Below are 15,202 nucleotides of genomic sequence, written 5' to 3'. Positions count from 1 at the left end.
CATGCACAAAGTCAGGGATTTTGTAGGCATATAGTCAGGTGTATGATTAAACAATTATACCAAACAGGTGCTAATGATCATCAATTCAATATGTAGGTTGAAACACAATCATTAACTGAAACAGAAACAGCTGTGTAGGAGGAATAAAACTGGGTGATGAACAGCCAAACTCAGCTAACAAGGTGAGGTTGCTGAAGACAGTTTACTGTCAAAAGTCATACACCATGGCAAGACTGAGCACAGCAACAAGACACAAGGTAGTTATACTGCATCAGCAAGGTCTCTCCCAGGCAGAAATTTCAAGGCAGACAGGGGTTTCCAGATGTGCTGTCCAAGCTCTTTTGAAGAAGCACAAAGAAACGGGCAACGTTGAGGACCGTAGACGCAGTGGTCAGCCAAGGAAACTTACTGCAGCAGATGAAAGACACATCATGCTTACTTCCCTTCGCAATCGGAAGATGTCCAGCAGTGCCATCAGCTCAGAATTGGCAGAAAACAGTGGGACTCTGGTACACCCATCTACTGTCCGGAGAAGTCTGGTCAGAAGTGGCCTTCATGGAAGACTTGCGGCCAAAAAGCCATACCTCCGACGTGGAAACAAGGCCAAGCGACTCAACTATGCACGAAAACACAGGAACTGGGGTGCAGAAAAATGGCAGCAGGTACTCTGGACTGATGAGTCAAAATTTGAAATATTTGGCTGTAGCAGAAGGCAGTTTGTTCGCCGAAGGGCTGGAGAGCGGTACACGAATGAGTGTCTGCAGGCAACAGTGAAGCATGGTGGAGGTTCCTTGCAAGTTTGGGGCTGCATTTCTGCAAATGGAGTTGGGGATTTGGTCAGAATTAATGGTCTCCTCAATGCTGAGAAGTACAGGCAGATACTTATCCATCATGCAATACCATCAGGGAGGCATCTGATTGGCCCCAAATTTATTCTGCAGCATGACAACGACCCCAAACATACAGCGAAAGTCATTAAGAACTATCTTCAGCGTAAAGAACAACAAGGAGTCCTGGAAGTGATGGTATGGCCCCCACAGAGCCCTGATCTCAACATCATCGAGTCTGTCTGGGATTACATGAAGAGAGAGAAGCAACTGAGGCTGCCTAAATCCACAGAAGAACTGTGGTTAGTTCTCCAAGATGTTTGGGCCAACCTACCTGCCGAGTTCCTTCAAAAACTGTGTGCAAGTGTGCTGTTTCGAAGGCAAAGGGTGGTCACACCAAATATTGATTTGATGTAGATTTTTCTTCTGTTCACTCACTTTGCATTTTGTTAATTGATAAATATAAACTATTAACATGTCTATTTTTGAAAGCATTCTTACTTTACAGCATTTTTTCACACCTGCCTAAAACTTTTGCACAGTACTGTATATATATATATATACTGTATATATATATATATATATATATATATATATATATATATATATATATATAATGTTTGTGCAAAAATTAAGGATAAGATTGTGTCACAGTAAAATATATGTAAAATCACATTGTAATATTTGTGCTAAATAAACATTTATACCATGTATTTAATGTGTTTTTCTTTTAACACAAGCTCCTAGTCAAAAGTAATCATTACATTATTTTTTAACACCTTTTCAAACAACCGTAATAGGAATATGCTTACACCTTTTAATTAACATGTATTCCTTCACCGATGTAAAAAATAATATGAATGCTGAAATTACATTTTCAAAAAATGTTCTGGTTGTAAATATATCTACTTAAACACAGCTGTGGTTTTGCTATTACAAGATGTACATTAGAAGTTCACTTCTGATGCGACGTCTGTCATCCCTCAACACATTGTTAAAGGATGAGGAGGATCGTTCTGCATCTACACTGTTGACAGGTACTGTTAAGTACCGCAGGGCAACTACTACAAGAGCTGAAAATCGAGGTTTCACGCTTCTCATAAACTGTAAATTGTCCTCCATATATCAAGGGTATACAGTGGTATCATTTCTGCATAAAAGGCTTTGGTTAATTGGAAAAGTTTGTTTCACCTTTAAAGCTGCTCCCTCCACTTCCATGACATTGTTTGGGATATTGCTCACCTAGTTGCTTAGAACTTAATGATGGCACTTTTTTGTAGTTCTGTGTAAGTATTCACCTTTATTTGACGTTTGTTAACCGCTGCAACTTTCTGCTGCCGACAATTCAGAAGACGTCTACTGCTCACTTCCTGTATGCACAAACGATTGTCAAAATTCACAGATTCTGTGAAAGTCATGACCACCTTGACATAATCGTATCATTAATAATAATACTCAAAATGACAACCTTCATTACAATGTATATTGTGTTAGAACAGTAAATTAACATTGTTATTGAGATTTTGATCATTTAAAAAGATGTATATTGTGGTTTACTGTTATCTTACTAATTGTCTTTAATCAAGTTCTGTGTACTTTGCTTTGAGCCTTTGAATTTAGTGTTTATGCAAGGTAAAGGACAGTGGTACTGGTTTGGTAAAACACCAGGTGTTCTGCCTCTGCCATTTGATCCTAGGCCTCTCTAACATAGAAACAGACAATTGTGTCAAATAGTGAAGTTCACTGGGGGTTACGTTTATACCATATTGTACACAGCTCTGCACCACATTCACTTTTTTTGCAGTGAAACCTTATAGCAACCCCTCAAAGGCCACCCTAAAGTGGTCTGTTTATTAAGATGATTTAACATGTATTGAACATGTTCATCACTATAGTCAGATGGTCACCGACAGTCTTTAACACAGGTTTGACAGGTTTTAATGCTTGAAAAAAACTGCTGTATTTTTTTATGTATATACAATAAAAAATAAGTCAATGTTTCATCACTTGTGTATCTGCCAACTGTTTTGTTACTTAATTCATTTTTTAGAAAACCAGCATTGCAGGTGTGTTAAACCCAGCAGATTCTAAGTTCTACCACTAGAGGATGGGCAAACCATTTAAAAAAGGCATTTTAAAAAGGCACCTCTAGCACTTAGCAAACTGCTAGTAAAATACCTTGTCTGTCTGGATTTAGATTATATATTTTCTGACATTTGTATTGGGTGGGTGCCAAACATCACTGTAGTACAGTACAGTATGTTGTAATTTTTTGCTTAAACACACTAATTGTGTTAGTCTGGGAGAGAGCTCTATGTCTTTGATGTTCATTGCCGGATTGGCGTCAGATTTAAAGGCAGTTGGGTACACAGTTATTAGATGTTTTGGGTTATTCAGGTACACTCACAATGAAGTCCCGCAGTCTCAGCAAGATGTCTGAAAGGAGTATGGCCCCAACTGGTTTCAAAGGGTTGGCAGTAGATTTCAGCCACAAATGCAGTGTTCAAGTTTGTCCCACAGGTGCTCAGCTGGATTCTGATTATTATTGTTAATTAGTCATTTTACAGACACATCCAAAGTGACTTAAAGAGACTAGGGGGTGAACTATGCATCACAACTGCTGCTGCAGCGTCACTTACACTAGGACCTCAGTTTTATGTCTCATCCGAAGGACAGAGCAAGGAGGTTAAGTGACTTGCTCAGGGTCACACACAGTGAGTCAGTGGCTGGGATTGAACTGGAAACCCCCTGGTAATAAGCCCCTTTCTTTAACCACTGGACCACTAAGTATATGATTATCTCTGACTACTTTAACCTATGGGTTGCATATTTGTAAAGTTTGTACATTTATCAGATTATGCAATCTGAAATGTCTGTAAGAGGCTAAGAGTCTATTATAAAAGTCAGTTATCATGTTCAGCATATAGAGTGTGATAGACAGGGGACAGGATCAGTGGGTCCCTTATAAAGTCTACCACAATGTAGTAAAAGCATAGCAAAGTATAATAAAGCATGGTAAAGCCCAGAGAGATATGGTGAAGCATATTAAGAAAACATGGCAAACTATGGTAAATGCATATAACTGTAGGATAAGCATGAGAAAACTACAAAATTGCCATTCAGAAATACTGTAGTATAGTTTTATAATGAATAGAGTTCCACATTGTGAGTGAGGCATACAAATTGGGACAACCTTTGTGCTCACTACTAAACAGTCTAAATTTTACACCAATAGCTCATTGGGCACATACATAATGTTATTTATAATAAATAAATAAATAATGAGCAGATAGGTTTGCTGATTGTTTGAGTAGTATTGTTCCTTGGGATAACAAAATACTGAGCTCAAGTCATGTGATTTCATAAAAGCGCCAGGTGCTCAGTGTTTGGTATTTGAGTTGAGTTAAAATTGCCAAAATGGGTTGATTAAGAATCTGTATAAATAGCCATTCGAAAATATATGATTTTAATTAACGCAAGAACAGTGAAAGATACGACCATTGCCCTGCTTGAGTAATGAAGATCGCGTGGTTGCTATTGGCATGATTGAAGGTGGCCTGTCTGTGGGCCAGAGAACATCTGAGGTGGTCTTCTGTGGGCTAGAGAACATCTGAGGTGGCGGCAGAGAGAGTGGTGGAGTGTTTTATTCACAGATGAATGCCATTTTGCCCTTGACAGACCTGACGGAAGACAACGTGTGTGGAGACGTTGTGGTGAGCGTTATGCTGACTGTTGCATTGTTCAAGCCAACCGGTGGGGCGGTGGAAGTGTGATGATTTGGGGAAGAATCTCCTTTAACAGAAGAATGCCTTTGGTGCAGATTGAGGGCAACCTTACTGCTCAGCGATACATTGACGAAGTCCTTGAGGCAACAGTTTTTCCATTCCTGCAAGCCAATCTGGAAGTGTCGATTTTCCAGCAGGACAATGCAAGACCACACAGTGCTAGGATTACAATTGTACGACTTCAAGAAAACAATGTCGAGGTCTTGCCATGGCCAGCTTTTTCTCCTGACCTGTCAAATAGAACAGCGACCAGCCAACCTTCGCCAGCTGGCTGCAGCTGCACAGGAAGAGTTGCGGCACATCCCACAGCAGTCTGTCCAGAGGCTGATCAGGTCTATGTGTCAACGCTGCCAGGATTGTGTTAATGCTCAGGGAGGTCATACCCAATACTAACTTTGTAATGGAAATCATTTTGACAGTGTGTCACCTTTCATACTGAAAACGTATCATGATTCTTTGATCTGTATTTTTATTCACATTTTCTGTAATTTTGTTTGATTTCTATGTTTAAAATATAAAAATATCAGTCTTACAAAATGGAAACAATTAACAAGTTGGCAGTGCTTAAGAAACACCTAATTATACAACTTTGTTGCTTGGCTCCCTTTGCAAAACATGTACACTAAATCTGAATGAATTGAACAGGTTTCACTCATACCATTAGCCTAACCTGTTCGGAAACCTGTCTGACCTGATGCGGTAAAATTGTGAAAGTGGCTCCCTTTCAAGTAGGGAATATTAACCATTACAAAATTGGTGTTTCCCCTTTAAGATGCCCAAACCTGAAAACTTTATACCAAAGACACTCGTTAGAGGAGGGTGACGTATTATGGGGCTCCCTTTAGATGGTGCTGAATCCGACATCCCGGTTGCATAGCCTCCGCTGTCATCAGAGGTCATGCCCTTAATGCAGTGAGCTACTGCTGCGTTACAGGTTCCTTGGCCTGAAACAAAGGACAAGAGGCGCTCAATTTATGACGAGCAGCCCTCTATCACTCCTGCTGCCCCTCCGGTATGAAGCTTAGAGGACAAGCAATAGGCAGAAACCTGGCACCATTGGTGGCTGCACGCAGACAGCTCTGGCTCTCTCAAGCACACGTGCTTGACGCTGTCAAGACGGCACTGCTGGACGCTCTGGTCACTCCAGGCCACACCTTTGGTCCCGTGGTAGATGACATGCTACAGCAATCTCACGAGCAAGGGAGTTCCCCAAGGAATTGGTGCACCTCCCTAAGAGACCGCCTTCACCACATAAGCCTGCAGCCCAGTGGCAGCCTAAACCTCAATTTCAGAGGAAACCGGTACAATAGGGTGCTCCCACCTCCGGTGGTACTGCCAGGAGGCAGCCTGCAACCACGTTCCATGGAGGCAAGGGTCCTTTCAAGCTCTCTGTGCCTAGGTAACAGGCGCAGGCTGCGCCTCAAGCCAAGCAGCAGCCCTAGGACATTGCTGCCACAAGCCCAGGGCTCCTTCTCCAAAAGTCATTTTGACTACTGGAAACAGTGCACCACAGACCCCTGGGTGCTCAATACTAATGCAAACCATGCAAAGAGCCAGCTAGCACCCACCCAGATAGTGACCTATCTGGGGGTTTGCCTGGATTCAAAACGCATGTTGGCAACTTTGTCGGACGACAGAGTGCTGAGAGTAACCACCTGCTTAGAGCTGTTTCAGCTTGGCAGGGTACTATAGTGGTCTTCCAGAGGCTTCTGGGCTTGATAGCAGCAGCATCAAACACCCTCCTATTGGGTCTTTTGCATATGCGCCCTCTGCAGGTTTGGTTCAACCGCACGGCTTGTCAACCGGTTATGAACCGCAACTATTAACAGTGTCCCGACACTGTCTACAGTCTCTCTCTTGGTGGAGACAGCCGGACCATCTACGCCTAGGTGTAGTGCTGGGCATAGTCACCAGGAGACAGGTCATCACCACAGACGCTTCCAACACGGGTTGGGGTGGAATGTGGAATGGCCGAGGCGTACAGGGTGTGTGGCAGCCCCCGTGGGATGGTCACCACATCAATATTTTTAAACTGCAGGCAGTGTTCCTGGCCTTTGCAGGAATTTTTGGAGCAGGTGCAGGGGAGATACGTGCTTGTCCGTACGGACAGCACGTCTGTGGTTTACGGTCACCCAGTCTCCACCGTGTGCCCACAAGCTTCTGTTGTGGGCCCAAGTGAACCTCCTCTCACTTCGGGCAGTTCACCTGCCGGGAGTGACCAGCTGCGCTGTGGACCTCCTCTCGAGGGGGGTCCCCAGCGGCGCAGAGTGGAGACTCCATCCCGAGGTCGTGAGCCTTATTTGAAGGAGATTCGGGAGGGCGGAGGTAGACCTCTTTGCCTCTCAGGAGTTGATGCACTGTCTCCTGTGGTTCTCCATAAAAGGAGGAGGACCTCTAGGGATAGATACACTGGCACACCTGTGGCCAGTCCGTCTACTCTATTTGCTTCCGCTGCTACCGTTGTGTTTGGAGAAAATATTGAGAGCGGTTTCCCAGTCCATCCTCACGATATAAAATTAGAGGTGAATTCCTAATGTTTTCAGTTACGGGAATATTGCTGTTGCACAAGCGGCTTTGCTTGGCTTGTAACTCAATGTTGTATACCATGTCTTGTGACAGTTAGGTATACTCATATACAGTGAGATGGGTCCTTACTTGTTTTATTCCAGCTATGCTGGTAATTGATTCAGGTACAAGGCGGTTTGGCTTGTCCTATGCAGTTATGTTACGTATGCTCCATGTCCTTGCGACAGTTTGGGTATACTCACCCATTTTGTAATGGTTAATATTCCCTAATTTGAAAGGGAATGTTAGGTCATTATCATAACCCTGGTTGCCTGAAATAGGAATATCAACTTTGAGGTCGCAGATCTTGAAGGAAAATGATGATACTGTCAGGGCAAGTAATGAGTTTATGGTCGCGGGGGCGGAGCAGCACACGTCACCCTCCTCTGACGAGTGTCTTTGATATAAAGTTTTCAGGTTCCGGTGTCTTAAAGGGGAAACGCCCATTTTCTAATAGTTAATATTCCTGTTTCAGGCAACCAGGGTTATGATACTAACGTTTGCCATCATTCTTATACACTTCCAGCAGACGAACTAAAGAACTGACTCATCAGATCCTAACTACTGCTTACTGAATTGGATCTTCTGTTGTTCAGTATATGCGAATGGTTCTTTAGAGGACCTTAACAAAACAAAGATTTTGGCAAAAGACAGATAGAACCAATTGATTCTGTACACAATGCGCTTTATTTCTTCTTCTAAGACAGTGTAACTGAACTGAAAACATAACATGCCTTGGGTGTTTTGGTGTTAAGTAGGTTTGTGAAGTGTACGTTTGCTCCAGTTCTATCAGGATTACATTTCAATTACCGGTGTGCTGCTGTTCTGCTTATCACTGAAAGGCATATCACAAAAAACATGATCTCTGTGTGCAATTATTAAATCTAAAAATGCCCGAATCAGTTCACTTAATTTCATCTCAGTTGCTGTTTGTTTAGTCATTTGGTAGACTACCTCCCAAACTGCTGATATACTAGATCGAGGCGTAATCACTGTGAGGTGACCCTAGTTAGTGTTCATGGAGCTCTGGCTTTTGTGTGTGTAGAAAAGAAAACAGAATATAACTTATCAAAAGGAACGGACCGAAACAAACACCCCACCATCCCCTTCCTTTTTTTTCTTTTTTTTTTTTGACAAACCAACTCATTTTACGCACTCTCAAACTTCCAAAGTCCATAAATTACCAGTTATGATTGATCAGCTTTTATATAAAACATCTGTTTACTAATAGAAGTTGAGGGGCGGAAAACTTGCACGTAATGCCAACGTTGGTTTCAATAACCCTCCCCCACCGCTATGAATTCCAAGCATATCTAAAATCCTATAATCTCTAATGCAAGTCTTCACTGTGGTAACAAGATCGTATCTCTCTGTTAGCCTTTTGTACAAGCCGTTTAAAAAACTAGGGAAACCTGAAAAAACGCGTCCTCTACTGTTGTGGAGGTCCAGTGACTATTCACCTCTCTCTTTCTCTCTCTCTCTCCCTCCCTCATTCACACAGATCCAGTTTCTTGGATAGTGTTTGTATCCTGAATGGGCTGCGGTGATGTCATTGTAAACTTCACTCAGTCCTCATTCAGACGCGGAGTGTTCTACTGTTCATTCTGATAATCGAAACTCACAGAGCTCCTTTAGAACTTTACCCATCCGGGAAATAGAGTTTTAAAGAAACTTAACTTTGAGCATCGTAAATAACAAAGCAATTCACTGACAGATCTACAACAAGCCCTTGTCGGCGAGGGCGAGTGGGATACTTACAAAATGAACCGGAGTTTTAATAAATCTCAGACCTTGCGGTATTTGGACTGTACTGCGGTGGAAGTAAAAAGCAAGGTAAGGAGATTACTTTTTCTGGTTACATACTAAGTAACTTGTTTTGCATTTTCTGTGCTCATCTCAAAAGTATTGGTGTGCATGGTTTTAAAACAGACGCTACAACTGAGACGCTGGCTAATAATTAAGACAATTCGGTGCTTATTTGTAACGTTAGAAAAATGTAGATGCATGCTTGAGAGACCCGACAATTACAAATATCTAAATTTTCAGAAAAAAATAACGTATGGGCCTGTGAACAAGATAAGGAAGAAAATATAATTTTCACACAAGTTGCCCATCTGTGCTTTTCAGTACAGTAACTAAATGCGATTTAGACGAGCTTCTGTTGTTGCCGTTTAGGTTTAAAACAGTGCTGTGAGTCAGACGCGGGTTTTGGTTTCCTTTTTTTCTACTTAAAATTAACTCCTGTTTTAACTTGTTTATTCCAGTGACTCGCTGCTTTATTCAGACTTCTGTATTATTTTTTAGGATTTTTTGAACAAACCTGACCCAGCCGTATGCCTGATATCACTAATCAGTCAGTGTCTGTGTGTTAACTCTTTTGTGACTTGTGTTTATAGCATCTCAATGTTGTCCAGGGGAACTAAACCGCGGCCAGATAAGTTTCGGGATAGGCTGTGTGGTTTTTTTAAAACAGTATACATTAATGAGGGCGATACCCAAGGGTGTGGCGTGATGTCTTGGATGAGATAACCTGATTGTGCAAGGTAACAACGTTTCTCATCCCAGGCAGGTACAGAGAATGTGTGAGAATTAAAACATTATTGCCATGGATTTTGGCAGTCACGTGACCCGATGTCTGTGTAAGGTACCTTGAGTCCGTGCAAGACGAGTTGTAATTAAGGGAGACACGTGCAATCCACATAAGATTACGTATTTTTTATGATCACCGTTTTGTTCAATTTGTAATTCCGTGCAATGAAACCAAAGTTTTAAATTACCCTACAATAAAAGGCAATATATGAAAAGAAATATTATGCAAAAGACAAGTATACAAAATTCTCATTTCTAAGGTGCCGTGAAAACACTGCAAAAGAGAGAGGATTTAGAAGTGAAATGATTCTGAATGAGTGATGCAGTGAGTCTGTATTATTTATTATATTTGAATATTTTAATGGAGATAAGTTATGGAAAAGAAGCACTGTTTGCAAGTATCACTGTAGGACTACTTGTCCTTGACCCTGTTCAGTTTTACAGTACAATGTAATTCCTCCGTTCATCTGGACGCTCTTTGTAGCTTTTTGCAGGGGCACATGCTTCCTCCTCCATTGCTTTCTTCTATGGTACCCATGTTCTGTTAGCTGAATGCTTCTGCCTGCAGCAGGAAGGTTATATATACAATTTTCAAACTCAGGAAACATGGTAGAAATTAAAGGTTATTGCTTTTTTCCCGCTCTTCCTAAATGGTATTTTTGCTATAGATAGAAGATTTCAGAAACCTCTACAGAGAAGATCTTCTCAGCATTGGCTTCTACACTGACTAGTCAAAAACTTACAAAAATGCCTGGTCCATTGTTCCAGTGGAGACAGGTGTGTCTCTTCCAGTGCTGAAGGTTTCTGCTTGTCACGATTGCACACGCCTGCCGGCTCAATCCGTCATTACCCTCTTGCCACTGGCGGTGGTTTTCTGCAAGACTTGCCATTCCAGTAACCCAAAAATGTTCTTGATGGACACATGGGCGATTGCAGCCACTGTGTTAAAGGACAAGCCGGCAGCAAGGGCACCCACTGCCTTACCCCTTGTGAAGTCACAGAGAACATTGTGCTTTCCATTGTTGTTGTTGTTGAATAGTTGCACACAACGGTCCTATATTAGATATGTGGCAACAGGTTTTGAATTTTAGAACATCACGCACATTACGTGGTTGCTAGGCAGCGTAATTTCTTGACACCGGCCTTGCTGCACGTTCCATACTCATGATAGAGTTGTCCCGGGCAAAAAAAATCAACAACTTTTTTTTGTGCTTCTACTACTACAGTGTACTTCTTTCGTTAAAAAAATGTATACTGCAAACAAATGAAGGAAAGTGGATGTGGAGTGTTGTGTTTTTAATGAAAAATTGACCAATTCTTTTATGTTGTGGAGGTGAAATGCAAGCCCGTTGCAGTTTCTGTCATGAAAAAAATCTAACCTAGAACGGCACTACAACACAAAGCATGAAGCATTTTAGGGACAACTGCGTGCCGACAAAATTAAAGCATTTAAAAATAATTTTAAGTAAGCTATTTTTACAAGACCAAGAAAAGAGCTGGAAAGCGTTGTACAAGCAAGCTATGCTGTGAGTGAACTTATTTTTTTAAAAAAACTTAAGCCTCATACAGAAGGTGAGTTTGTAAAGGAGTGCATAGTTGCAACCACCGCTTTATTGGCACCTGAGAAACTGAAATTATTTTGAGTTTATCTCGCAGAACAGTGTCAGATCGAATTCATGATATGGTTCAGAATATATAAATGTCTCTGAAAGATTCTGCGACGGAATTTGAGTTCTGTTCTCTGGCTATTGATGAGACAACAGATGTAACAAATACAGCCCAGCTATGTATTTTTTTTTACCAGGAATCACACAAGGTTTTGAAGCACGGTAGGATTTCTCTCTTTTTCACCACCATTTTTCACCACCAAAGGTGAAGATCTTTTTGAGAAGGTTACGTCGGCAGGGCACGGGCTTCAATTACCATTTGAAAAATTGAGTGGGCTTCCTGCTTACTTACTACTATTGCATCACTATTTGGTACAACATATTGTTGTGAACAGTTCTTTTCCAAGCTTGCCAGATTAACGACGACAATTTACAAAACCAGTTGCGAGTGGCAACATCTTCAGTGCCAGCAGATATCACAATGCTCGCCAAGGAAAAGCAATCTCAACCATCACACTAAAAAAAAAATGCGGGCGAGTTTAAACTTTAAAGTTTTTTATTTAAAGAAAAAAAATAGTCTCAATTTCTGTGTTGTTTTAAACTAAATTAAGTTGGTATTTTGTGTGTGGCCTGCAATGGATTTTTTCCATGGTCCAATGGCCCATGATAGGAAAAAGGTTCCCCACCCCTGGTCTAGTGGATCACATAACTGGGACTGATCACATGAATTTACATAGGGCAGACTAGGGTATTTTCTAATTATATATATATATATATATATATATATATAATATATATAATTTTTGGCCAGTCCTAGACAACTAAAAATATTATAAAATATGTACAAAAAAATGCAAAAGATGCAAAAACAGGCTTAACTTTACAGCAGTGCATAAACCTATAGTACCGTATTCCTTTGAATTGAAGACACGCTTTTTAAACCATTTTTTGCTTCTCAAAAATAGCCTGCGTCTTAAATTCGAGTACAGTATAGTGATGCGTGTATTAAAATCACCAACAAAAGACTACCCGAGTACACAAACAGCAACAGCAACGTGACTGACTGCCAAGAAAGACAACAAAGGTGTCTGCCCGAATACACAAGCAGCAACGTGACACTGCTGAGAAAAAACAAACCAAACTTCCCGAGGAATTCCAAGAGAAACGTTTGCAATTTCAGCATTTCTAACAGTACCAGCTTGGAGAGATCGGAAATGCTGATCAGACCCTGTATTTTTCAACATGCCAAGCAATGTTCAATGCTGTTGTCGTGCTTGCTGTTGCCTGCATGTGTGATGCCGTAAGTGAGTGGTGGTGTGTGTATGATATAGACGCCATCTTAAGTATTATACATTGCGCAGCACGATAAACAAGCGATGTTTTATTTTTTCCTCAAATTGAGGATGGTAGATTTGGGCTGCATCTTAAATTTGAGTGGGTCTTAAATTTGAAGGAATACGGTAATTAACTCATCGTACCATATCTGCATTTGCTTACCTACAGCCCTAGAAATTGACACTGGTAATTTTGCAGTTTTCCCATGCTTATACTATACTGGCAATTTCTTTTTTTTAACCATACCCTTCTGGGCTTTACACTGCTTATCCATGTTATATCATGCTTCCACTATAATTTATTACACTTTGCTATGGTTTTACTATGAGGCACTTTTATATAGGAGTTGTACAATTACTTTTTCTTGGAAAATATTCCTGTTAGGCTTATGCCTTATTTTTAGAATGAGGGACAAAAACAGGAAACACCTTTGCTTTTTTAAAATGGTCCAAAAATATTTAACTAGAATAAAGAACGGCATTGATACAGTAGTAGGGCTTTAGATAATTTGTTGCAGGTCATTTACCATACATTGTATCAGTATGTGAATTTTTGCGGCAGAAATGATTCCAAATCACATAACTAAATGACATTGTGGCTTAGAGAAGACCAGGACTGAATGGCCGAGGGTGTTCAGGTCAGGATTGAGGTGTGCTTGCTCTCAAGCTCTCAAGGCGCCTGTCAGCATAGTGTCTGCCTGTAACCAATGCAATTGTCCCTTATCATTCGTAAGCAATGTTGCTATTCTTTTGACAAATTAGAAAACTAATTACATAACACCTTTCTTTGTCAGTTAAGTAGGTTGCATTTTCCCTTAACTAAGAGACATGTGCCATGACTCTATAATCACATTTAATTGAGTTGTTTTAGTACACATGGCACCTAGGAGTGTTGAAATTGAGGTCACATTCCTCCAAAGTCTATTCCTCAGTCAGTACAAACCACTGCTTATCGTTAGCTGTCTTTGTTTTTGTTTCTGAAGTTATAAATATGTTACCTTTTTTGCAATGCTGAAGTACTCAGTTATCCCAGGTGAGTGTTCAATTTGAATATTATGCATTATTTAAATAGTTACAATGATCTGTTTGTTATCCTGTAAGCCACATTGGAACATTATTGTGAGTTGCAGTATATGCTTGTGAAATGAGAAAATACAGCCAAAGATCAGAAAAAGTAATGAGCTGCCAAATCATGTTATTTTGCTGTTCACTGTAACAGGGGTGAGGGAATCTGCTGGCAAACATCAGAGACACAGAGGTTGATGTTGACATGGCTTGCAGGAAAGCAGGATTTATTTACTATATTTATGCAATTGCAGTTGCAGTAACAACCAGCAATGGTAGTCCTAGTGCAGAAGGACATACACACCAGTGTAAACGAAAGAAATACAAAAGAGGCAAAACAAAACACAATGGGATAAAACTGCTAAAAATAAGTTTGCCTTCAGAGTTTCTAAAAACAGTCCTTTTTTATGTATTTAAGGTAGGGCTACAAAATGGTCATGGTTATGGTTTCCCAAACTGAAACTGAACGGAAACCGTCATTTGCATAAAATTCCAAACCAAGATACTGACAAAAGATAAAACAGAACCGAAACTGATTTTTATTTTTTGTACAATGAAAAAGATGTCGACAGTCCCAGCTAAGCCGGTGGCATTTTCAGGAGCTCATCGTACACTTTACTGCATGTAAACCATTCATATTAACATCCCTTAATCATTTTACTATGGTAACATAAATCCAAAGTTATGACAACTTACCTGATTGATTCTAACTGCCCTCAGTAGGGATAACCGCAGCTTCATACTTATTCTGGGTGTTCAGATGCGTAGGGCATTTTTTTAGGTTTCTAAAAGGCTTTGTTGGTGAAAGATGCTGGTACGAGTACTAGTAGGCATATGCAAACACTCAGCCTGCGTACCCTAACTTGTTAAGAAATGCATTGTAAGCAGTAAAATGCTGAAACTGGAAGTTTTTGATTTAAAAAAAAAAAGTGAATTAAGAAATTAAATAATGTTGCTAAACTGACTGAAACAGCCAAATAGAAAAGTATTGAAATTATTATTATTTATTTCTTAGCAGATGCCCTTATCCAGGACTACTTACAATTGTTACAAGATATCAAATTATTTTTACATACAAATACCCATTTATACAGTTGGGTTTTTACTGGAGCAATCTAGGTAAAGTACCTTGCTCAAGGGTACAGCAGCAGTCCCCCACCTGGGATTGAACCCACGACCCTCTGGTCAAGAGTCGAGAGTCCTAACCACTACTCCACACTGCTGCCCATGAAATAAAATTAAATGTTAGTTGAGGTCCCAAACCATTGTGTAACTAGAATAAGCAGTAAATGGGTGCAGCTGGAGAACAAGCAAAAGGGATACTGCAGACAAATACGTGGAAGCTGCTTGAAATTATATGCTTCTGTGAGCTGGTCGGTTTATTTTTATTAAGGTAGCTTCATTTAGTGTGCATGCATTGAAACTAGTTT

General features: G+C 40.5%; 1 protein-coding gene across 1 annotated transcript in view; it reads left to right on the top strand.

The window, feature by feature from the left end:
- The first annotated feature begins 8,462 nt into the window (after positions 1–8,462).
- Positions 8,463–15,202, top strand: part of LOC117394271 (partitioning defective 6 homolog gamma-like) — a 58,081-nt gene continuing 51,341 nt past the window's right edge. The window contains exon 1 of the mRNA XM_033992390.3: positions 8,463–9,010. Coding sequence (XP_033848281.2) covers positions 8,939–9,010 — 72 coding nt within the window. The 5' untranslated portion in view covers positions 8,463–8,938. The remainder of the gene's footprint in view (positions 9,011–15,202) is intronic.

Source organism: Acipenser ruthenus, chromosome 3 (assembly GCF_902713425.1).
Source record: "Acipenser ruthenus chromosome 3, fAciRut3.2 maternal haplotype, whole genome shotgun sequence".
In the NCBI taxonomy this organism is placed as follows: domain Eukaryota; kingdom Metazoa; phylum Chordata; class Actinopteri; order Acipenseriformes; family Acipenseridae; genus Acipenser; species Acipenser ruthenus.
This window is presented reverse-complemented; position numbering and strand designations above follow the sequence as displayed.